The sequence below is a fragment of the Lycorma delicatula genome, chromosome 7, assembly GCF_047948215.1.
Source record: "Lycorma delicatula isolate Av1 chromosome 7, ASM4794821v1, whole genome shotgun sequence".
NCBI lineage: Eukaryota > Metazoa > Arthropoda > Insecta > Hemiptera > Fulgoridae > Lycorma > Lycorma delicatula.
In genome coordinates this window covers 87,854,856-87,880,517 of record NC_134461.1, presented here as the reverse complement: position 1 = coordinate 87,880,517, position 25,662 = coordinate 87,854,856, and the positions used below count along the sequence as shown (strand labels likewise).

Below are 25,662 nucleotides of genomic sequence, written 5' to 3'. Positions count from 1 at the left end.
ATTTTGATAACTGTTTATTTACGCAATGAAAAGTTTCATTGCGCGAATAAATATACAGCTTTACTTTAGCTGAACATTTAAATAATAATAATATGTCTCGGAAAGAAGGTGGTTGAGGCCTCCTCGACCTGAAGTCACTTTGTGACAGATTGCACCAATGAATATGAAATGATTGCATATCTCTCCAGATATGAAACATCATTATTGCACAAAGCAACAGTTGGATCTAACAAAGGTTACTCCTCTCTAAAGCTGAGTGATGACAATTTTTACTCCAGTATCAGTTCAATTAGGGATAGGATCCAAGCGTGGAAATCTAAGGTACTCCACGGTAGAGTTCTCCATTCTCTCGAAAATGCTGCTAAGGACGCATCTAGGCGTTGGCTGTGGGATGGTTTTCTATTTGGAAAAATTGAAGGGTTTATCCATGCCATTCAGGACCAGGTCGTTGCGACGAACAATTACAAGAAGTTTATAGAAAATCAGGACATCAGTGATGAGTGGAGGACGTGCCACCAATCATCAGAGACATTTGTTCATTTGATAACCGGGTGCTCCAGCACCCATGTTTGCCTTACACGGAATAGCTTCGTCGCTATGATCTTACGGTAAACATTGTTCATCAGGCGTTGGTGTGAAATTAGGACTTGTAGATGAAGGGAACAGTGTTCTTATTATGAATGTAAGGCTAGACTAGTGTTGGAAAATGAGCACTATAGACTGTATTGTGATCTCTCGGTACATACTGATATATTTATTCTGCGATTAGGCCAGACATGGTTCTTCATAACGTTAGAGAAAAGATTGCTCTTCTCATTGATTTCACTTACCCATCTGATCACAATATTAATAAGGCTGAAGCAGATAAAGTAACAAAGTACAACCCTCTGGCAATAGAGTATAAGGAAATTTATAGATTGAACTCAGAAGTCATTCCCGCTGTGATAACAGCCACTGGATTAATTAGTAAAAATTTGAAGTGCATAGAAAAAGTTGGCCTGGATCCTAAACTCATAATTCCGAAAGCCCAAAGATCGGTAATTCTGGAGACGTGTAGGATTGTACAGACTGCGTTAAATATGCCACAACACTGAATGAGGTACGCCTCAGTGGCCCCTCGTACTGGAGTTCCGGTTGTGAAACATTTCTGAGACGAAAAGATAATTAAAAGTGAAAAGATAAAAAGCGTTGTAATCAGAAAATCTTCACGTTTCTTGTTTATTTTGAAAGGTAAAAAATTATATTTTAAGATGTATTTTGAAAACTGATTATGACATGGAGATGGAAACTGTTTTTTTAAAATATGTTTTATTTTATTAATATTTTGTTTAAAGACGGCCCAAAAAAAATGTATGTATATATACATATATATATATATATATATATATATATATATATATATACTCGTGTGCTATACATTCGTTAAATGCTATGTTGTCATCAGTATGATGTAGTTTAACAAATAATATTGTAAATAAATAAATACATTGTTTGATTTAGTCCAAAAAAAGTATAATTTATAATATATTTTTCTTGATTAAGTTCTTCTTGCGATTGTTTATTTACATGATCTAAATAAATCTTGAGCCGATTGTTTTCATACAGTTTCGTAACAATTAAATAAAAATATAAATTCTGTAAATCATTGACAATGTGCAGATGGTCGGGAAGTCCCTTTACGCTAGTTATGAAATTATTAGGATAGGTGCAGCTTATCTTCTATGGATCTAAAACTTCTGTGTGGGTTCCACCATGTTCAAATTATAGCTCTATGCGCCTCCATGTCCGGTTGTTCATCCGCAATATCATATCAAGAGTGAGTGAGTGAGTGCTTGTCGATGTATTTGCGTTTTCGGATCTCTTCTGTTGTTAAACCCCAGAGTGCATTGTCAGGTGTGGTGAGGTTAGGGCTTCTTGTCGGCGGAGTCAGTGGAGCCGGTAACTCTTCTGACCCGTGTCCGATCCAACGATTTGGAAAAGTTTCGTTGAGACGTCTGCGGACTTTCAAAGCAAATTACGCTGGAGCACTGTCTTGCTGAAACGTAATGATATCAGCGATCCTTTTTGCCGTTAATTCTGGAAGCGACCCTTCGTCGGTCACTCTCAGATAACTGTGTTGATTAACTGCGCCATCGAAAAAATAAGGACCGAGGACTCAGCTGTCATCTCAGCCGAAATTATAACATGAGGCAGATGGTGTTCGATTTCCTCAAAAAAAGTGAAGGTTGTCTTTCCGCCCAGAAAAAAACATTTTAGTTACGAAAGCTTCGATAAATCGCACACGCGTCTGAGAACATGACGTTCATTTTACCGTTTGCTCTCGAAAAGCGTTCAATCAATAACTGACGAGTATAAACATATTGATCAACGTTATTGTCACTCAACTCATTAACTGTGAACGAAAACATTTAACTTTCAAGTCCCGCATATGGTTTCGTGTTGTCGATCTTGGAATATCTAACTGCAAAACGTTTGTGCGGTGATTTCATGTTGTGATCGTTGTATCGATACCTACACAACAGCACACATCTCAGCTCGAGTACTCGGCCTCCCATTGTGTTGCGCAACAAGAACACTTCTCGTTACAAAAGTCTTTTTTCCCATGTCAGCAACGTTTGCCGTGATGGGACGATTTCCCAAAACATTCAGTATGTTAGCCAATGTTTTACCAATGTTTGGACGTTCGTGGACCCACATACAAGCTAACAAACGCTCTTTGACAGTGGACGCATTCGTATCTGCCATCGTTCCACATTCGACTACGACTAAGGGGTCATCCCGCTACGAATAAACACATCGGACGATCTCCCGATCTCCTCCACGGCTTATCCTTGCCATCTTTTCCAGCAGCGGTGAGTGATATCAATCTCTCGGGTTGGTCGGGTTGTCGTCTAAACCCGACACCGCAAAATCAGCTGATTTCGAAGTCAAGATTGTAAGGTTCAAATCCTAGTAAAGGCTTTTGAATAAAACGTTTAAACGTTTATACGGATTTGATCGTGGATACCGGTGTTCTTTGGTGGTTGGGTTTCAATTAATCACACATCTCAGGAATGGTTGACCTGAGGCTGTACAAGACTACACCTCATTTACATTCTTACATATCATCCTCTGAAGTAATACCTTACTGTGGTTCCGGAGGCTAAACAGAAAAAGAGCGAGTGAGCGATATCATGGTGAGAATTAGCAGCAGTAGAGCACGATTAAGCTGTATTTATGATAGTGTAAAGGGAATTCCCGTCCACACCGGTACTGTTTTAGCTTGTAACGCCTGTTTACTATACTTTTTTACGCTTTTATTATACCTTTCTTCGTCTGCTAGAAGAGGCAAGAAATTAAACTAGATAATTCCGGTTCAGAAAGTAATTTCTAGTTTCGTTTTTCAGTTTATGATTTTTCTTATTCTGTAATTTCATTCTATTTTTGTTATATTTTTTTTATTTTCAACAAGGCTACGGATGTGTAACTGATATTCAGCGTTGCAAGTGACAGCTTCTCGCTTTTTTTGCACTTTAAAAACTGATTGTTCATTATTGAACATTATGCTGTTAGAGAAAATAACTTGGCTAATAATTTTTGTCACTTTAGATGTAAATTTATTCATTTCCTTAATTTGCTTGCTAGTTACTTTTTTATTTCTCAATTCAGTTAATTATTTTTTTATTTTTTTTATTTACTTGATGGTTGTATAGTAAATTTCATAACGATACGTATCGGATAAGTTATACAGGAATTATCGCGTAAACGGTCAGAGACAATCGCACTAAAAATTCTACAATATAGTAACTTTTTTAATATCCAAAAAAATCACTAAAAGGTTGGGACTATTAGAGAAAGCTTTACAGCTTTAACTTTACAAGTTCGTGGTATAATATCGAAATTCGGATGGACACTATATTCGTATCATTTCAATAAAATCCTTGTGTGTGTTAACATTGTGATAAGTCTCAAAATAGTTGTGATACTTGTGATAAGTCTTTATCAAAATAGTTCGTAGTAGAATTTTGAGTGTTTGTCTTTGAACTAGGTTCATTAATTAAAGCAGAAAAAGCGTACTTTAATTGGTAACTTTGATTAATATTTAGAATACTATTTATTCTATAAATATATCTATTTATATAAATATTAATAAATACGTACTCTATTAAGTCTTATATTTAGATTAATATTTGAATTTTTGTATTTTACCTGAGGACATGATACTGTGGACAATCTGGTGCAGTTGTCCAGAACGATATCGGTGCCATTTCTACGTGCTGTCACATGGATTTGCGGACAAAATCCTGATGTTTTAGTTAAACACCATTCTCCACAGCTTGCCCAATCGCAATTATTTACCATAGTGGTTTTAATAGCTTGGCACATTACCGGTGTCGGATCGATTCCCGCATGAAAGGCCTCGTGGGACGGCATGTAAACGGCCACCGCTAAATATACCATCGATACGCAACTTAATACTAAAGTCAATTGACACAAACATATGCTGCCGCATATGCGGCGATCTTGTTCCGGTATTAATCTCGGTTTGTCTTTTCTACGACGACCCATCCCCCCACCATGACCACTTTGATTTTCTTCTTTTCCTTACTTTTCTTTTCTTCTTCTTCACCCGATTTCACTACCTGAAACATAATACCATACTTCTGTTTTACATGAACAAATGTGGTATAAAAGAAAACCTATTGTAAAAATAATTTTGTGTAGTTTTGTCATCATCGTGGCTTTTCTTGTTTCAGTTGTTCTAAAGATCCTAATTTAGTAACTGGACTTATGGTTCGAACTATCGGCAGGTAAGTTGGTACAAAAACTACTAGCATTCAGCAAACATTTGACACGGTACTAGGCCGACTGAAAACATTGTCAGTTTAATATACATGATATTTATAACCAAAAATACATACGATGCTATTTGATTAAAACTAGTTTAGTATCCCAATTAATATTATTATTTTAAAGTACTTTAAATAATTATTTTTTTTACTCACTTTATTGCTGTAACTCGCAAATTCCGAAGTCGCTGTCGTCAGTAGATTCTAAAGAACTCGTGTCCGATTCTGAATTCACATTTATCACAAAATTGTCGATAAGCACATCATATAAGTGTTTATCTTTAATTTTTTTTTCAATGTTGACAGCATGTTCGTAGACATTGCTCCACTCAGCTTCAGACACTTTATGAAATTCCTCTTCAGGTAACTTAAGAACATCCGACATGTTATAAGTTGTATTTATTTTAACTACTTGTCCTTTCACTTGACTCCAGATCATTTTAGTCAATGGCATTTAAGTCGGAGTGATAAGATGGGAACCGTAGAACTGTGTGATTTTCTCGAAAATGTCATCTATTAGGAATTTCTCTTGATTTTCTTTGTGTAATTTTATATCATATAATTCAGTCTTCGGTATAGCAGGAGAACAATTAATTTGTTATTCGACTAACCATTTTATCATACCGATTTTTAAAGAGTTAGAATTTGGCTGCTTTTGTAGAAAACGTTGTGATATGTTGCATGCGTTATATAGTATAATGACGACCGAGATGGCAAGTTGGGATACACGGGATACACTTCTCCCGTAACCATTTCGTGTACTTGAGTAAAGCATTGTTAATGAATCCTTTATAACAACTGGCATCAACAATTATTAATAGTGTGCCCTTGGATACTGTTGTTTTCAGTCCCTCATGAAGGTTTGTTGTGTTTACCCAAGATTTTGGTGTCGCATGACTACTGTGAATGTAGGTTTCATCTGTGTATTCAATCGGTCTTACTTCTTCGCGGAACAAGGAAATTTGTCGTAGAAATTTCATTCTTTGTATTTTAATGTCATGCTGATCTATCGGTATTTTCCGTTTGTTTTTTCCATCTAAATCCCGTTTTACGTAATATTCTCCTTAAAACATCTTTTCCTCTCTTTGAAATTAATTTCACTTTTCGCGGGCTCTTTGCATAATTCTCTTCACAATAGGAACGCATTTTTCGGTTACATAAAATTTATTTATTAAACGCCTCAAAGCTTCCGTATCAAACGAATCTAAATTTCACAGAGTACTGGGGCGATTTATATGTTTTTTCGGCGAAACGAACACGGATGGCTTCTCAGTTTCATTTGATTTCCCTTCTGCTATAATTCTTTGGACCGTTCATTTTGATACTTTTGTCGCATGAATAACTATATTCACAGTTTTCTTCACTATTCCGGTTCCGGCATTGTTTTTCAAAAGAAAAATTGTAAACATTTGAATACGATCTTTCTCGCCTGACTATGAACTGTATCTTTTCCTCCTAATTTGGGAATTCTAAAAAAATATATATATGTATCGAAATATTAAAACTTTAAATGACTGAAATTTTTGACAAAGCCTTAAATGAAAACAACACAACAAATAGTAAAAATAAATCACTAACAGCTATTCACTTCATTAAGTAAAATATAAACCGCAATAAATGTTTCTATAATAACCACTTATAGATCATAATTAACAAGTGATATGTGACATATGATTCTTCATAGCTCAGTGATTAGAGTAGATTAAAAATAAATAAATGAAATTCTTATAATTGCGTGTTGTGTCTACAAAAATCCATAAATAGCCCATTAATCATGTATGATTCTATTATTAGTTGCTATACAAGAGGAAGTAGGGCTATATCACAACATCAATATATAATTTAGAATAAAATTCAACAATTACATACACTACAGCAAGTTTTTGAAACATGTTTTTTATATATTATCATACCACAAAAAAACGTATAGAAAATGACAATGTTTTTAGTTTGTTTGTAACAGATGCCAATGCGTACAAAATGCTAGTACGTTGGATTCAGTCCCTGCGCCATCATATGTGCCGATGCATATTTTTTGTTTTATGTTAATGATTTGGTACGGGATGTTTAATCTCCATTTCATACATTAAGAACATACAATTATTTTTTAAAAATCTTTTTTGTTATTTTTTACTTACATTAAGATCATTAGCGCTAGCATTGGGGTTGACTCGTTATAAATTTTGAATAAGATAGTCGGACCTACAACGCAATGGTGGGACCTTTTGAGTACCATGTGATTAACTAAAAATAAATTCAATAGTTTTAGAATTATCATAGAGTTAAAATTCCTGGGTCGTTTATATGTTAAGAGGATCGACTGATCGAGGCCTAGCCGTAGTAATAGAATTATAGTATGCTACTGTTTCCTTAGCCAACCTTTTATATGTGGAGATTGTATTTTACAACACACGGTGGTCTAATAAACCAAGGGCTACACAGCTATACAAATATATTCGTTTAACAAAAAGGGACTTTATTGTGACATATATTCCAAGCGTTTATAAATTATTGTACAATTACTCACAGTGCGTTATAGATTCCTCATCGGTCATAGATTCCTAATCTATGAACGATGTCTATCTCCTGTGCATTTGTTAATACAACACAAACGCACTCTCTTTCATGTAACCTTTTTTTTTATTGTATTAGAAAAAATAATTAAGAATGGATAGAGATTGTTCAAAAGATTATTTCTTTATATAAACAACTTTATTTACTATTATTTTCCCACATGATTATTATACTGGCAATAACTTCATAATCCCTACACCAAAGATTTTCTAATATGTTTATCTATAATAAAATAAAAGACAATCCTCGTTTTGTGTGTACCCTATAACTCAAAAACTACTTCCGATTTCGCTGAAAATTTCCACAATTTGTTATTATTTGTCTCAGGAGTGTTTACGTGTTATTAGTTCCATAATATTTAATAATGTAATAATTTAATAATATCACGGAGTTCGTTAGAACTTCGTCGGTAAGAGGCGACGAAATCAACGAACTACGTTTACAGTTCTAAACGTGATCTAACCTAACATTGAAATGAAAATTGGAAAAAATAAGCGTGAAAACATTATATTTCAGTTCAATTAGATTAGTAATAAAGAATACTTTCAAAAAATACCTAGAATTTTGTTAGACAATTTTTTTTCCATTTGATGAACCGCGGGACTTGAATATGTCATTTTATTCATTTTTTTTTAATGTACCTTTACGAATCGCGCTGCTAGATAGCAATACTTGATAGTACTAGGTAGCGTACAAAAACTTGAAATAATAAAATTTAAAATAAAATATACTACACCTTGTTTTAATAGTAAATGCTGTTATGTAAATGAAAGTACTGAAGATGAAACAATTTTTTTAATTCCCATCACTTCTTTTAAAAAAATAAATAAAACTATTAGTTCACAAGAGATTATACTAGTTTTATTAAAAAAGGAAAAGTATGGTATGAAGTGAATGATATGACTATCAACAAAAAAAAAAAAAAATGGCTGTGAAATTCAATTTGTTTGTCCTTAGGAAATAAATTTGTTAATAATAATAAATTCATAAGATAACAATCAGTAACTCATAAAAAATATAAAAGAATAATCGAATAAAACGCAGTGATATCCAAAAAATTTACAATGAAATTGTAAACCGTACGGTAAGAGTCTCGCATATATCATTTCTTCCGCTCAAAAAACAAAAATTTCTGTAATATAAATAAAACTGTTTTTAACAAAACTGTACTAATATCAAAAAAGGCAAGATTCTACATTTCTGTTATCAAAATCTGTTATAAATTAAAATTTTTCTTTAAAAAATAATACATTTTAAATGTATGTAATAGGCAATAGATATACAATAATAGATATTAAACAATGTTTAAGCGTTCCATATAATAAGCAAAAAAAGAAGAATTTATTACAAAACCCTTACCGGACCGATTTCATTTATATATCACATTTACAGAAATAATACAATTCTTATGATTATTAGTTGTTTAATAAATGAAATCTGGCCGGTACGAGTCTTGCAACAAATTTTTCTATTTTTTCTTATTATATGGAACGCTTAAACATTGTTTATTATCTATTGTGTTGTACATATATTTAACATGGATTTTTTTAAACAAAATTCTAAATTAACAGATTTTGATAAATAAAAATGTAGTGTCTTACCTTTTTTGATATCAGTATCATTTTGTTAAATACAGTTTTATCTATATTACAGAAATTGTTGTTTTTTGAACGGAAGGAATGATATCTTCTTCTTTCTTTAAATATTTAGCTTCCGGTAATTACCGTTCAGATATTACTTCAGAGAATGAATAAGGTGATATGTATGAGTGTAAATGAATAGTCTTGTACAGTTCTCAGTTCGACCATTCCTGAGATGTCTGGTTATTTGAAACCCAACCACCAAAGAACACGGATATCCACGATCTAGTATTCAAACCCGTATAGAAGTAACTGCATTTACAAGGACTTGAACGCTGGAACTCTCGACTCCCAAATCAGCTGATTTGGTAAGAGGCGTTCACCACTAGACGAACCCGGTGAGTTGAAGGAATGATATCTGCAAGACTCTTACCTTACGGTTTACAATTTCATTGTAATTTTTTTTATTTATCACTGTATCATGTAATCACATAATAACTGTCCGAGGAAATCGATATTAATATAGACAACGATCGATATAAATAATGATATAGACAATAGTCGATATAAAATCAGGCTTATTGCAATGCGCTCGGCTAATTGGAAATTATAAATATAATCTAACCAAACTTAATCTACGTTCGCTTCACTCGCTAGTTAGGTTAGGAGCGAAGAGAGCGTAGGATAAGTTTAGTTAAATTATATTTATAATTATAAGCAAAATGAAAATTTTATTTCATTTTCCTATTAGCCGGGTGCTTTGCAGTAGCCTGATTTTTCAATTCGTGTATGATAGATATAACATTACATTTACTAAAAGAAGATTTAGGTTATTTTTTACGACTGTCCAAAAAGGAGTGTAATGTATTTAGGGTGTACGTATGTATGTATGTAAGTTTGTTTCACCGTAGCAGCTCAGCGGTCGAACCGATATAGATGTACGACCTCGCGTTGGAATTCTTTCTTTTCCGGGAGTGTCACAGGCTATATAAATATGTATATCATTACATATGTATATGTGTATATATATATATATATATATATATATATATATATATATATATGTTTATAAATATAGTAATGGAAATTTGCCGGTTGAAGCTCAAATGTTAATGAATTGAATTAATGAACTATGATCTGTGAGCCTCTATCACTGTTGTAACTGGATTTTAACTGAATGTTTCGAATAAACCGTAAGAATAATATTCTAAAAATAATAGCATTAAATTTACGTTAAATAAAATATATTAAATTAAAAAAAATTCTATTTAATAATAATTTCTCGTGGAGACTGCGTGTGAGGCTGGCTAGAGTGGTGAGGTGATGCGAGTGTCTTGTGCGGGGCTAGACCAATCATCACTTCTGGTAACAAACGGGGTGCCCTTGGGGCGGTTTTTTGGAAGTGCAATAGGATGCTCTTATATCTCTGCAAAAAATGTTCGATTTTCAAAATTCAAACGGAGTATTTGTTAGTAGGTTGAAAGCTAACTCCTGCATGCATCAGGTACCCTCTCGATCTAACAGATCACGATTATTCGGAAATTTTGTTATATCTTCGCAACCCATCTTCCGATTTTCAAAATTCAAACGAGGTATTTATTAGTATAATACAAAATCACGATGGAATCAGACCAGAACAAAAATTAACTAATATACTCAGAAAAATCGAGTGGTCTGCGCTACGCCGAGACCAGCTTGAGCGGGCGATATCTCACAAAAGGTCTTTGTAGAGTTTGATGACAAACTCTCCAATCGTCTCACGTGACTCACTACTACGTAGGCCTGGCCCTTGACAAAGATGTGACTGCTTAGAACTACGATAGCTCTATCTAGGGTAGTCCCTTGTAGTTTATGCACTGGTCACAGCTCAGCACAATATTAATGGTAGCATACGCCGTTCCACTTTGCCTGTTCCCCTAAAACGTTAAATTTGACAACGGTGGGCTCGATCCTCAATCCGATGCCGACCGCATTATCTCTAATGCTGTGATGATTTTGTCCTTCAAAGAAAATATTTAAATGCAGTCGGGAGTTCTGAACAGTAATTATTCTATGTCAAAGAGACCTCCGACTGCATTTAAATATTTTCGTTGAAGGACAAAATTTTCTTATCGATGTAAGACCGGGTGAGAACTTAATCATTAGACACCCTTAAATGCCTGCTATTTCTACAACATGAAAAATATATTTAAACAAATTAAAATTGTCTGAAAGTTGATCGGTCACCCATTATTTTATTTTATTAAATACTGCAAAACTATATTTATAAGTCCTTTATTTCCGTAACTTGTTTTCTTTTTGTTAGTTCAATTTATTTATTTATTTATTATTTTTTTGGCAGTCGTGATTTTTAATTGTTGTAATTGTTTTTATTATTTATATTCTTTTTAATGATTTCTACGGTAGTGAGACTGGTAAGGTTTGAACTATGATAAACATTGCAAGGGTCATAGGAAGAAAGAAAGAAAATTAATAGCGAATTAATATTTTAAAATTTATTGTTTTCGGAATATTGTTTCATTGTTTTCGTAAGTTACTCGTACAAAAATGTACAAAACCGTAAATAATAATTAATATTTATATAGAAGATAAAACTTTTATAATTAAAAAAAAAAGACCTGCGTCCAAAACGACATTATATTGGTCGACACACAATGAGTTTAATAACACGGGGGCGGGGGGGGGGGGTCCAAGGAGTAGTTCCCTCTTGACTAGACGGGAAGGGCTTTTGTAGCGAGCTCTGAGCTGGAAACATCCTCTTACCGCGACGAAAAACCCAAGTAACCATATAGCGCGGGCGAAGCCGCGATGAGTCTGCTAGTTATAAATATAATAGCACGAAATGCTATCAAGCATAAATAATATAATAGCATTTCATGTTATTATATTTATATTATATTTTTATAGCATGTTCGTTCATTTATTGAATATAGAAAAATAAGTATTTCTTTTTTATTCTTATTATATTTCGTTTTTTATCTTTTTAACACTTATTTAAGCATTATTTTAAAAAATTAAACATTTTATAACACCATGAATGTTATTAAGGAAATAAAATAAATATTTTAAATAAAGAAATAAAAAAAAAATTAAAAAAAAATTCAGACCAGATTTCATAAATTTGTAAAAAAAACTTTGTATTTTAAATGATATTTTTTGAATTATATATTTTAAGCTATTTCAAGTAAATTTTATCATTGTTATAATTAATTTATAATCTCAAATATTTCTACAAACGCATAAAATTAACATTTTTCTTTCAATGATGAGAATTATTTTGAAGCGATTCTTAGCGTTTCTTTCCTGTTCTTTGATAATAATTTAGCATTAAGATATGCAATGGATTTTAATCTCAAATTCATTTTTCCCAGTTACATTTCTTCTGTTGCTGAAAAAGTATCCCTCTTTATACTAAGAATGGACTACCTATGCGAATATATGGACTATCGATCTAGTTATAATGTGCTATAAATTAATCTGTTTTCCGACTCATGTTAGGTGATTTTTTATTTATCCATATAGGCATTTTTGTTTTTTAAATTTTTGTAACTTATTATTTTATTTTATATATTTTGTTTTTGCCATAATACGCTAAATTTTATAAGAATATTTTCGTAATTCCACTACTATATTTCGATATTAGTAAATGTCTTTTGTACATGAAAGCTCTTGTTATTTGTGATACCACGTTTACTTATTAATAAAGAAAACTTATACAGTTTTAATATTAAAGTATTATAGTTGCGGTCATATCTAGTTCAGGGTGTACTGAAAAAGAATATTAGGGTTTTAAAGTTAATTAATATCTCTTGACTTACAATAATGAATCATAAATAAAACGAAAGAACTCTTACAGTTTTTCCCTATAAGTGTTCCATACGAGCACGTTTCGTTACCCGCCACGTATCCAACCTATAGGAGAGTTCATCCCATACGCCACCACCACCATGTCCGGAGTTTAAGTACCATGTCTGGAGTAATGGAAGCCATAGCTCTTTCAATTCTGTGCCTCAAATCGGGTAGATCAGTAGCTAGCGAAAGCATATTCACAAGATCATTTATAAAACCCCAAAGGAAAAAAAATTACTTAAAGTCAAATCGGCTAACCTTGGAGCCTACTGCAAACAAGCTCTGTGATCTTAATGCCGATCGATTTAGCGATTGGATAAAACGTTGTTCAACCGATCCGTACAGAGTTATGACAATAGACGGTGAGGAGGCGCACCACCTTGTTCCTAAATAATTCTCGGGTTCATCTTGAAGTTGAGGAAGGAGCTATGTACACAGCTTATACAAATAAGGAACTTCTGTTACGCTTGCATCAACGATAAAGAACGACCCGTTAACTTGCTGTCGGGATGTTTCAAAGAAAACATCTAGTTTTGGGGGGAATTCTTTTCGGATTATAAGAGTTTATAGGAATTTTCTGATTCCCAGATACGGTCATTATTTGTGTTATTTTTACCACTAAGATGATATGTTGACTCATCATTAAACAACAACGGTAAAAAAAATTCGTCATCTTCCTGCTACAAAATTTCGATCGCGAAGTCGGTTCGTACAACGTAAGCGATCGCCATTTTTTTAAAATGGCATTCGCTGTCAAGCGGAATGAGAGTGGGGAATCAATCTACGGCCATGCGCGCAACTGTCCTTTTTATTCTTCTATTATAGTATTAAATCAGCAATGTTAATCAAGAGATATTATAACAAAATAGCGATATTATTTTTGTACACCTAGTGTAATTCCATCACACTAAGTAGCAAATCCAAATAGCAAACCGGGAAGTTGGTGAATTAACCTTTTCTTTATGAACCTGATAATATTTTTGCAGTACCTTCTCATCAGAAATAGACGCATAAAAAATAGATTTTTATACGCAAATTATTTCAATCGATTTTGTTACTAATAAGTTTTAATTGTTTATTACGCTATATGTATTATTTTCAGAGACAGTATATATTACACTTTTGTGTAATATATAAAAATTTAATGTTTTTAACGTGGACGTTTTATTAATGTATTGCTTTAAAATATATTATATTACGTAGTATCTTGTAACGTTATTATTCTGAAATAACAGCAAGTTATAATGTATTATACATGGATTAATAGAAAAGTAACTTGCCAGTACAACTTAATGAATCGATTTTATTTGAAATTTAAAATTGTTATTTATTAAAATAATTACATATATATATATATATAAACATTTGTCGTATAGTACGTTTAGTACGTAATCTAATCGAATATCTTTGTCGCAAATTTAACAGAACAAATATTGCAACCTCATCTTGATAAACACCTCGTTCACTTTGGGTTATAAAATACTCTCATATTGTTTTTATAATCATTGTTTTTTTATTAAAATATATTAATTTTATTTTTATTTATTTACTAATATTGAATTTATCCGGTACCGATCAATTCGTACTTTTTAATTCTTTTGAAATTTTATATTACTCGATATACAGAGTGATTCAGGAAGAAATGCAAATAATTTGGGAACTGATTCTAGATCTTGAAGTGAAGAAAATGTTCATATAAACTTTCCCCGGTGGGATGAGATCATACTGAAATTTTTTTAAGATGTTATATAACGGGTTAACTTAATGGTTTTTATGTTTTTTGACCTGAAAAATCGAATAAAACTGCCCCCAGAAATTCCGTAGGTTTCTTGATCTTCATTGTTCGAGGAAAACAGCAAAATTCGGTGACGGAAAACCACTTTTTTAAGTACAATATCGTTGTTAAATGATTATTAATAAATGCGTAAATTATGTTATTAAAACTTGTAGAGGAGAACTTAATTCTGAGAAAATTAATGTAATGAAATCTATGCAAAAAATAAAAAATAAATAAATCAACATTTATTATTAAAAACTTAACAGAAAAATGTTATGAATTTGTAAAAATTAAAAACGGCTGTTTTTAGTGGAATAAATTTAGAGTTTTGAAACATTTGGTTGGTAACACTAAACTGTATGTTTTGAAATTATTTTGTTTATTACTTATGATAAAAAATATCTCCTTACGGGAGAAAATTAATAAAATTCTTTTTGGAGTATTTATTACTCTTTAAATTTGTATTAAAATTGTAGACCAGTTCCTTTCCTGGAAACATTTAATTTAAAGAAAAATAATTGTTTAAATTCACTAGCCGGTAGATTAAAATAATGAAAAATCGTAATCAAACCTCCCTATTATCTAAGATATGGGGTGTTTATTATATTGTTATCCTTTAATAAAGAATAAAAGTTTTCGAAATGTAATAACCACATCAGGAAAATTATAGTTAAAAATTGTAAACGGTAAGGTTAGAAAAATTGTTTAAAATATTAATTTTGTTTAAAATTGTTTAAAAATTTATAAAATATTTACTTGCTTTTATGAAATTAAACAAAAAAATGTTGTAATTAGTATTAGAAGCTATTGTTTTAATTTTATTGATTGTTACAAATATTAGGTAAAATTTTTATTTTCTTACAATATTATTAATAAATAATTCATCTCTTTTCATTTATTTTAGTAAAAGATAAAAATTAAATAAATTAATTGTTTCGTTTTTGTAAAGATTTAGGATGTTTCTACGAAATATATTACAAATTAATCGCAGTTAACATTTTTTAATTTGAAATAGATTTATAATAGAAAATATCTGAATGGTTTATTTATTACTTTATATTGTTATAGATATGTGTTTTTGTGTACAATAGAGAAAAAATGGCTTATTTTTAAATATGTAAGTGATAATACAGGAGATTTGTTGCTGTAAAGAGTGTTAGTTAAGGACTATGAAATTCTTTACAAACTTGTTGCTTCAAACGTTTTGTTACAAAGAAAACACTAGAAATAAACCTGTGGATTTGAAAGTGAAGCGTGTTGAAGTTAAACAAATTTCTACTATAATAAATAATTTAAAAAAATTAGGTTTTCTATTTATTTGATTTATTTTTTTTTATAATCGACTGTCTTTTTAGCTTTAAAAAAAATTAAGGTAATTTTATTCTAGTTACTACTTAAAGATTTGAAAGTAAATGGGAAAAAACAAAATTAATAAAATACGTGAAGGAAAATAGATAAAATATTAATATAGATAATTATAATTTAATAGTCATATAATAAATTAAAACAAAAAATACACTTTAAAAAACGCATTAAAAATTAAAAAAAATTATGCTTTTATAATTTTTTTTCATACTTTGACTTTTTGAATCCAACGAGATTAAAAACAATTTTAAACAATTTATAAAACTTTAATAGTGTGCTGAATTAAAAAAAAATATTGAAAAAGCTTTTTTTTATATTTGCTTCTTTTTTTTGACGATTTTATTTTATATAAAATTGTCGTAGGTCTAAAAAAAATCTTTATTCATTTAAAAAAAATCCGAAGTACAAACATGCAACGGGCATCTTGATAAAAAAAAAAAATAAAATTATAAAAAATATGAGAGATAATTAACGAAGCTGAACTTATGTTCCTTGAATTTGAGAGAATGTATTTTTTTAATCTTCATGAATTTTCTTTCGAAAATATTTTTGGAGTCAGAATGATTTTAGCACATTTAAAAATTACATTTACTCTATAAAAATTTAATACTAAGCAATATGATCACGACAATAAATAAAAATAACAATTACTTTTAAAATCGTCTAATGAATATAGGCAAATAAGTCTTTTACAAGATTTTACACTTAGTTAACTGAAAATTCGTAAATTGGTTAAATTTTTTAAAAGAATAATCTTAATTAAATCATTAAATTTAATTAAGAATAAAAGTTAAAAAAATGTAGAAAAAACAAAAAAGTACTGGTGGAATTAAGAATCTCCTCATTAGTTTGAAAAAAAAGTATCAGTAGTCTAATACAAATAAAAATAAATATTAATAAAAACTAATAAAATAAATATTAATAATAATACTAATAAAAACATAAATTTTAATAAAAAAAAATTCTTAAAAATATTTCTTTGAATTTTAGGCGTTTTTCGGTAATAAAATTTGTACAGACTTCATGCCGAAACTAATCAAAATGGATATTTCTGTTGAAATTTGAAAATTTCGCGATTACAATAATTCCTTGTACGAAATATGGAAAAGGAATTGGAATTAATCTCGGAGAAAATCTCTCTTCTCTCAAAGTTTTTGTACTTAACGGTTTTTGTACTTTAAATTCCTCATTTCAAAAATGCCTAGAATATTTTTTAAGAAGGTTCTGTATATATTTACGTATATTTTTTAGATATATCTTAAGAACAAATAATTTTTTGGCAATCAGAATTTCATGGCATTACTAGTGGATTTTGATACCGTTGAATGTTTTACAAAGTTTGATGATTATTCGAAAAGGATCAGTATTCTTTTTTTATCATTAAAAATACGAATAAACAAAATTTTACAAAATAAATTTCATAAGATTACTTCCCACCTTTTTAAATTTTTAAGGACTATAATATATTTAAGTTTTTATTATTCCAAGATATTGTCTTGATTTTTATAATAATTCTTTTCGAAATTTATTAATCAGGGTTATAAAACCGTTGAACTTTTGAAATCGTATTTAAAAAAAAATTATTACTGTTGAAGATATTGTATAATATCGATATTTTTAAAAAATTAAATGTTGTATTTTTAACCTTTATTTCAAAAGAAGAAGATAAATTTAAATTTTATTTTATTAAAGGTAGTTAAAAATATAGTACATTAGTTTGAATTAGAGTTAGTTTTTTTAAATTGATTTTTAAATCAACTATTTTATTTACGTATTTATTTTTATTAAATTATTATTTTTTCGATTGTGTTAAAAAGTAAATAATATATATATATATATATATATACCTTTTTTTTTATTACATTAAGCCTTATATATGTGTGGGCGCACGCGTGCATAGACATGACATAACATACACACAGTGAAATAGAAATAGAGATACATTGTTAAATATTTTATTAAAATAGATTTATTGACCCACAGGTTCGTTACACTTCATTAAATAAAACATATACTACTAGTCTACTGTTTCTTAGGCTATAAATGGAGAAAAATTCTTTTAAGATAGTCTTTCTTAAAATTTTTATTTTTCCTTTTTTTAAAATATTGTTTTAAATACAGTTTTTTTTATAAATTTCATAGGATTAAGTATGTATCATAATTTATATTTTTGTAAAATATCGGTAAACATTTTATTTTTTATTTTTTAACTTTTTATTATTTTCCAATAATTTGTAAATATAAATAAAATCTTTAATTTTATTTAAATGTGTAATACTGCAATCATCATTGAATTTTGAATATTATTAAATATAAGTAATAATATTACGTTTAATTATATGTTATTTAACATTGCAATATTTCGTGATTAGTAATTGTCCGATTAATCAAATTAAATGCTTAATTTTAAATTAATGATTTTTTTTATCACATTTAAAATATGTGATATTACGCAATATAATAAAGGCGATGTTATAAGGTGCTATTTTTTTTATTCTTATTTTGATAAGTGATTATTTTTTTTTTGTAATCAATTTATTAAATTGTATTTTGTGTTAATGCTTTAGGATTAATACATATGCATATTATTAACATAATATATTACTAACATACTTACAGAATAGTTATGTAATACAAAGAGTGCAAAGTGTCGTATTTTATATGTACTCACCTGTTGAAATATAGACTACTATAACGTTGTGTGTGTGTATATATATATATATATATGTTTGCGTTTATATACATATATATTTTTGTACATATATATTTGGGTGGTGGTTGTTTTGCTATGGCGACTATATTACTTGTGTTCACTACCCTTCTACCCATATATACCTCCTATCATTTCTTATCACTAAAATCAAAATTTCCCTACCGTTTTATAAATTTCCCTTTTCGTACCGTTTGTTTTCTTTTCTTACCTACTTATGTATGTATTATATTTACTTTTTTGTCTTATTTAGTAAGCGTTTTTATTTTTATCTTATTACATAATTATGTAAGGAGGTTATATTTTAAAGCTTGTAATTAAATTATTTGCTTAAATAATGTTTTCTTTATACTTTTTTTTTGTAAAGTTTCTTCTCGGTTTTTGTCAATATTTGTTGTTCTTTCTGTTCCGTTTGTTTTAATATTTTCTTTTGTTGTACTTTTATTATTAAAACATATTATCGGTGTGGATTATTTGTTTATTCAGGAATAATTTATGAACCCGTTTAAAAATAAATTTCCTAACACTTTAGTATTTTTTTAATTTTAACTTAATTATTTCTTACTCTTTTAGTTAGATATCATGTATTTTATTGTTTGTTTTTATTTTACAGTTTTTATCTTTTATTCTTCCTTCCAGGGCCGGTTCTAGATATTTGGCCGCCCCATCCAGTAAATAAAATTAAAAAATAAAAGTCATAAATATAATACGAAAATACAATTTTTATTATAAAGAGTTTTTCCAAAATGGAGGGCTGGCTATACTTTTTATGATTCTACTTGTAAAACTAAACAAAAAATATTCTTAGGAAAAATGGAAGTTTCTCTTTCGTTCTCCCCCGTTTTCTATTTTTTTATTTTTATATAATAATTTATATCTCAAGTTCGGATAGACGAATCATAGAAAAAGGGAGAAAATTTATGTTATAATTTTGTGTGATAGTTATTAGGTCTATTATTGTGAGAAAATTATTACTTAATTTGATACTAATTTACAATACTAGTAACAATAAATGAAAACAATTAATATTTCATCGAATTGAACGTAAAGCGGAGGATATGAAAACAGCACATAATTACATCAACTTTCTGCCAAAACTCGACTATTTGTTAACCGATTTTCAAAAATAAAATGTCATTTTGTTCAAAATAAAAGGCTTATATTTTAGTAAATAACATAAGTTTTGATAAAACTAATATTTATGGAGATATAACGGATTGAAAAATAAACATGGCCGCCATTTTGTAATTTGCGAAGGTATTTAAGTCCTGGTTTTTTGCTAATTTAAAAATTTTATTAACCAATACGCTTACAAAATATTAATGCGATTCTTCTATCCGAATTTGAGATATAAATTTTTATGTAAAAATATCAAAATGGTGGATAGGGGAAGAACGAAGGAGAAATTGCCATTTTTCCTAAGGATATTTTTTGTTTTTTTTACAAGTAGAATCCGAAAAAGTATAGCCAGCCCTCCATTTTAGAAAAACTCTTTATAATAAAAAAGGGAAGACATACATAGAAAAAAATTATTATAACATTTTACAAGAAATAAGTTTGGCGAACTTTATTGTGACAAATTCAACTATCAGATCATGCATGCCAATTTCATCTAGTAATTTGTACTCGGTTGTATAATTGCCAAACTTACTAAACTTCTTGTAACATTGTCGATCGTAAATAGTTTTTAATTATTTTTAATTTTGAAAATGAACGATTGAGTTAAAATAATTCTTAATAATACAAATAAATTCGGAAATACTCCTTGAAGATTATTTTTAAAGATATAGTGGAGCACGCCGTAGGTTTGTAAATTAACGTTTGCTGTTTTTATATTTGCCCTTATTGACAAAATTTTACGATATTCTTTTCTTTGTTCATCTGTTAAGTTTTTTCATGATTTTAATAAAATTTCATTTGAAATGTCGGTATCTAATACAAAACCAAATATTTTATGGTATTCGTTTTATAACTGAAATCTTGTCTCAGTTGAGGATATCGCTTTATCTAGAATGTAGTTGTAAAAATTAACTTAAAAGCAATTTTTGGATTAATAATGATTTCGTCATCTGCTTCATAATCATTTTTTTCCTAGATCTAACATAATCAGTGATCGTTTCTACTTATAATTCTTTTGTTAAATTATTTGCAATAAGAGGAAAATTTTCAAAAGTTTCGTCGGAACAATACTTTTTTAAAGTCTGTGTTAACTTTTTCAGATAATTTAAACATGTTTTTAAATCAAAATTAATGATTAATGATTATGATTAATTTTAATTGATTAAATCTAAATTTTTATTGGATTTTTGTATTATTTTACTTACAACATTAATTTTAAATAAAAGATTGTACCAAATTACTATAGAACGTAAAAAGTTATAATTTGAGATTTTATTCAACAGTGAATTTCCCATGTGACGTGTTTTGAAATCTTTTAACGTATCATTGGAAATTTCGTTCAATGACTCACATATTTCGTCTAAATTATATCGTAACGGTTTTATTGCGTCAACTCTGCTGGACCATCTAGTATCACTTAAAAGTTTTAAATTTAGATTTTTTTAATATTGACCACTTTTGTAGAATTGAAAAAAATACATATATTTATTGTACTAAATCAAAATTTGTACCGTTTCATTGGAAATATTGGTACTATCATAATAGTTAAATTTAAACTATGTGCTGAACAAGGAACAAAAAATGCTTCCGGATTTATGTTTAAAATTCTCTTTTTTAAACCAACATGTTTTCCTTTCCTATTAGGAAAGGAATACATCCTTGTCCTCTGATATAAATATTTAATTTTAATTTAGATAATTCTTCCAAAAACAAATCACATAAGCCTTCTTCAGTAGTGTTGTTTATTGGACAGAAACCCAAAGTTCTCTGACTTCCACTTTCTCATTCTCTAAATTTCTAAATAAACAAAAAGTACAGAGTGATTCAAAGAAACGGGAAATTTACAAAATTAAACAACGATAATAACAAATTTTTTTAGAAAATGAATTTTATTTCATGTACAAATGTTGCCATTTTAGGATACATACATTTTAGTTTATTTTTTAAAGATGACATCTTGTAGGTGACCTCTTCTACGTAAACACTCACGAAGTCTCTTCGTTAAATTGTTCATGGTTTGACGTAACATCTCGACTGGAATTTCCGCAATTGCTTCTCGAATCTTTGCCTTCAGTTCTTCCGTTGTAGCAGGTCTACTGTGGAACACTTTGCTTTAAAGGTGACCCCACAAAAAGTAATCGCACGCTGAGAGATCAGGCGATCTGGGAGGCCATCTAATGTCACCATTTCGTGAAATGACACGTTGTCCAAACAATCGGCGTTCAGCTGCCATCGATATTCGTGCAGTATGTGATGTTGCTCCGTCTTGTTGAAACCAGGCTGTGTTAAGAATCGGTGGAAATCTTGTTGTTCCACAACAAAGGTTTCAAGCACGGCTACGTAACGAGCCGACGTCACTGTAATCGCAAGACCGTTGTCATCCTCAAAAAAATAAGGGCCTATAACACCGTAAGATGACATAGCACACCACACGGTCACTTTCTGGCTGTGCAACGGACGCTGGTGTAGCTGCGTAGGATTTTCTTGTGCCCAGTATCTGAAATTTTGCTTGTTAACAAATCCACTGAGGTGGAAATGCGCTTCGTCTGACATCCACAGTTCGTGAACAAACTCTTCGTTATCATTTATCTTCTGAAGCATTAAATTACAGAATTGTGCTCGCACAACTGCATCGTTCGGTTTCAGTTCCTGGACGTTCTGCAACTTGTATGGATGGTATTGCAAGTCCTTCACTAACATTCTTCGAACACTTGAACTATAGAATTGTAAAGATGGTGAGAGACGACGGATTGACCGATGTGGACTTCGTGTGACAGCATCTTGTAAAGCTTGAACATTATGTGGTGTACGGACGGTTCGCTCACGGCCTGGAAGTTTTTTTTTCATTGCCGAACCGGTTTCCTCAAAATTAGATATCCATGTTTTAATTGCATGTGCTGATGGAACACGGTCGTGCCGTCCCAGATTAAAATGACGGCGAAATTCTCTACGCGTTCCCTCCACACTATCATTGTTTTTGTAAAACGCTTTGATAGCAAATGCACGTTGCGCACCACTCCAAGAATCCATGACAACTAAATGGCAGGTTAAGTTAGAGAGGCTGGCGCCACTTATCAAGTGGTACCAATCGCCCACGGCTACCAACACAACTTTCAACATTTCCCGTTTCTTTGAATCATTCTGTATAATAATAGTTATTTGATCGACATGACTGACATCAGGGGTGGTATATAAAATAATTAAGGAAAAATATTTGGTTTTATTGATTAACTGTAAAATTGTATTTTTAATTTTTGTAGCAGTCATATTAATTATCTGACTTTGAATTATTTTGCCTAAATAGTGAGGCATTCGTTTTTTAGAATTTTTATATTTTTCAGTTCTTTGATGATGCTCTCGCATTACAGCATCAAAACTCCCAATCACTTCAAAAGCTTTCAAAACGTTTTTCGTTATTGTGTTCATTTAAAATATCAGATGAACCTCAAAAAAGCTAAAGATCGACGCGATAAGTATTTAATTACGGATATAATTCGCTGAATTACGCTTTACCAATGTTGTCTTTCTACCTTCAATAAACGTCGATTAAAACTGTTCACAGTCGTATTGGCTTTTACAGATTTTATAATAAAAATTATTTTTTTATATTTTTGTTATGCGGTAAACTCTTCTCATATCGACTTAAAATAAATTATAAATGTTGCCGGTCAGCGTATCCTAAGTTTTCTGTTAAAGACGATTTATTAACGTAAAAAATGTTACCAGGAAAGCAGTAAACAGAATCATTGCATTTTGAATAAATTAATCGATCTGTGAAGTTTTTTACCGTTTGGCAGACTAAGTTTATAGTAGCGTTTTGGAAACAGGAAAGTTTCTGTGAGTTTATGTGGTTCCTTTTCGATTAAAATCTGTGCTACATTACTTGTTATTGTTATTTCAGGCCACAAACCTGGATCGTTCGGGAGCTGGTTTATTTCTGTAGTGTTTTGTTTCATTATGTAGGTATATTTTACTTTTCCGTCTAGATAGTGCTATAGTTCTAGAAGGGAAAGTATTGTAATCGGTCCAGTTTGGGCATATGCGGTTTTCACCGGATCTTGACGTTTTGACACCTAAGGAACCCAAAAAGCCGAGAAATTTTCCGGATGTTTAATTCTCGTATGTACGTGAGTGTGTGTGTGTGTGTTCGGTGTTGGCCTCTAAATCACCTTATGTCTCCAGAACTACTGGACCGATTTTTATCAGATTACTTCTATATATGAGGTATTGATGCCACTAAATTTTCAACTTAAAAGGTCAAGGGGGCGAGACTGTAGAGCAGGTTATACACTCAGTATCTCGAAATTTCGCCTAAGTTTCTCCATTATCTTTTACTACTTTTTCTTCATCATCAACACCAGGATCATCTTTCACTACTTTTCGTTCTATTTTTTGCAACATTTGTAGACACAGTGACTGGTATTTCGTCGTTCTTTTCTATAATTTCTTGAATATTAGTAACATTTTGTGATGATGTCATAGAATTTGTTAAAGGACCCTTTAAGTTTCTCATTCGTTTTTTTGTATATTTTCGCTTTTTATATTGAGCTTCAGATAATCTTTTTGTTTTTCTATCTGCCATTTCTGTTTCACTGTAATGAAGTTATCTAAAATAAGAAAATTAAATAATAAAAATGAACATTTACACTTGGCACTCTGTGTTTTTTACCTGACTTTTTTTAATAATAATAATTTATCCAAGAAACCTAAATAAAAACACTATCGTAATCGTATGCAAGCATAGAGCTGCATATTACTTGGCAATATTTTAACCTCGATTTCAGTGAATGCGTTTAAAAAAAAAAATTGATTATGGTAGATGGCACGCCCAAATTTGAAATATCGTAAAAATATTTTTAAAATTTTGTGGTCGGCTGTGAAATATACTTACTATAACGATAACTGAAGTCTTCAAAAACAAAGTAGGTATGATAAAATGATAAAATTACAAAACTTAAGAAATATAATATTTAAGTTTTCAATTATATAGTACAAAACTGTTACATAATCGATAGAATAAAAACAGTGAATAGATTTTGGCCGCCCGTGTGCGGTGCACACCTTGCACAGATGGGAGAACCGACCCTGCTTCCTTCTATAACCATATTAATTCACTAATTTTACTCGCTTTTAGATATCTAATTATTTGGCTTTTATTTTTTTAAATTTTTAATCTGTTATTCATACATACTTTTTCTTCAGTTTGTCTTAAAAACCTCTTAATTTCATGCATGCTCTTATCAACTTATTAGATTTCAATTAACTTTTTTAACATTACGTATAAGAAGTTTTACTTGTTTCACTAATATAAAATTATATTTAAAAAAAATTAAACTTTTTTTCATTGAAACTCTCCTCGTTTGGGCTAATCGATTCGATGTTTTACATATATATATACATATATATATATATATATATATATATATATATACACAGAGAGAGAGAGAGAATCCCGGGAGGTTTTCTGCTAAATTTTTCTATCTTTCAATAAAATAATGAAGAAAGTTCATATAAACATGAGTCCGAAAACGCTTCTTTAGTGAGTTACGACTAGTGAAAAATTTCGCCCCGATTTCTGCTCCTCCGTTGAAATGAAGCCCTATTGAAATGGGAAGATAAATTAAGGGGAAAATTTAACGGTTTTGTATGGTTTTTGATGTGAAAAATCTTAAAAATTTAATCTCAGAACTATATCACCATTATTTTCTACGAAATAAGATGTAATAAACAAAAAAAAAACAAAAAAAACGAATTGAAAAATACATTTTATTAGGTTTAGCGTAAAATAACTTCAATAAATAAATAAATAAAACTTATTGGTTGAATTGATAGAAAATTTGATTTTCAGAAAATGTTTGT

The 25,662-nt window shown here is 30.0% G+C and overlaps 2 protein-coding genes across 3 annotated transcripts in view; one reads left to right on the top strand and one right to left on the bottom strand.

Annotated features, from left to right (window-relative positions):
- The window catches only part of Teh4 (tipE homolog 4 phospholipid transfer protein), a 38,836-nt gene extending 20,074 nt beyond the window's left edge, over positions 1-18,762 (bottom strand). Inside the window, exons 1-2 of the mRNA XM_075371487.1 lie at positions 18,646-18,762; positions 4,189-4,622 (exon numbers count right to left, since the gene is read on the bottom strand). Coding sequence (XP_075227602.1) covers positions 4,189-4,548 — 360 coding nt within the window. The 5' untranslated portion in view covers positions 4,549-4,622; positions 18,646-18,762. The remainder of the gene's footprint in view (positions 1-4,188; positions 4,623-18,645) is intronic.
- LOC142327629 (cilia- and flagella-associated protein 298) overlaps positions 1-25,662 on the top strand; it is a 467,369-nt gene that overhangs the window by 99,209 nt on the left and 342,498 nt on the right. The window lies entirely within an intron of this gene.